General features: G+C 42.4%; 1 protein-coding gene across 1 annotated transcript in view; it reads right to left on the bottom strand.

Moving 5' to 3' along the window:
• LOC106877489 (Golgi to ER traffic protein 4 homolog) overlaps nt 1-1,137 on the bottom strand; it is a 61,363-nt gene that overhangs the window by 18,865 nt on the left and 41,361 nt on the right. Inside the window, exon 3 of the mRNA XM_052970911.1 lies at nt 488-569. Within this exon, the coding sequence (XP_052826871.1) occupies nt 488-569 (82 nt within the window). The remainder of the gene's footprint in view (nt 1-487; nt 570-1,137) is intronic.

Raw genomic sequence — 1,137 nt, 5'->3', positions numbered from 1 at the left:
GAGAGAGAGAGAGAGAGAGAGAGAGAGAGAGAGAGAGAGAAAGAGAGAGAGAGAGACAGACAGACAGACAGGCAGGCAGACACATGCATGCACATACACACACACACACACATACATACACAGAGATGAGGGAAGACTATTGAAAAGAGAAAGGATAGTGGAAAAGAGGGAGGGAAAGCATGGAGAGAATGGGAAAGAAAGATTGAAGAGAAGGCAGGTAATGAGTGAGAAGACAGAGAAAGAGCTGGAGGAAGAGAAAGAGTGAAAAACTTGGAGGAATGGGGGGGGGAAAGACTTGGAGAAGGAGAGTTAAGCAGAGAGAAAATGGTATGTCGGATAGAGAGGAGAGAAAGGGGAAAGAGAGAGAGAGAGAAGAGAGAGAGAAGAGAGAGGGAAGAGAGAGTTGAATGTGAGAGAGAAAAAGCAAAGTCAGCAAGCATTGTAGGTGGGACATGCAAACATTAAAGAAAACAAGAAAACAACTTACTAACTGGGTCTTCTAATACAGGAGAAGATGAACTGGTTAACGTATTAATGAACAGAGAAGCTAAGTCTGTACCACTGGTTTGCTGAAAGGAAAAGAATATAATGTAAAATATTTTGGAATGGTCTGGAGTAATATTTGTGCACTTCAGTCAAGAGTTACAGGATGCAATAAAACTTAAAACTTAGGAGCCTTTATGAACCTCTTCACAAGGCTACACCACTTATCATAACATGCTGTGTAACAATACCAAAGGACTTACTTAATGCAGGTGCTAGAATCTGGAATGAGAGAAAACTGTTCACAGCTTAGGAAGATTCACAGAGGAGTACAATTAAATTCAAATATGTTTCGGCTTCATCTGAGAATGAGGAAGGCAGAGAAATGGTGTCACTAGGTAGTGACCCACATGGCATCTTTTTTTTTTTTGTATTTACTTTACACACTTGTTGTTGTTGTTGTTGGCACTCCGTCGCTTACGACGTCGAGGGTTCCAGTTGATCCGATCGACGGAACAGCCTGCTCGTGAAATTAACGTGCAAGTGGCTGAGCACTCCACAGACACGTGTACCCTTAACATAGTTCTCGGGGATATTCAGCGTGACAGAGTGTGATAAGGCTGACCCTTTGAATGACAGGTACAACAGAAACAG

Source organism: Octopus bimaculoides, chromosome 9 (genome assembly GCF_001194135.2).
Source record: "Octopus bimaculoides isolate UCB-OBI-ISO-001 chromosome 9, ASM119413v2, whole genome shotgun sequence".
NCBI lineage: Eukaryota > Metazoa > Mollusca > Cephalopoda > Octopoda > Octopodidae > Octopus > Octopus bimaculoides.
Note: the sequence above shows the minus strand (reverse complement) of the source record. Positions and strands in the feature narration are given on the sequence as shown.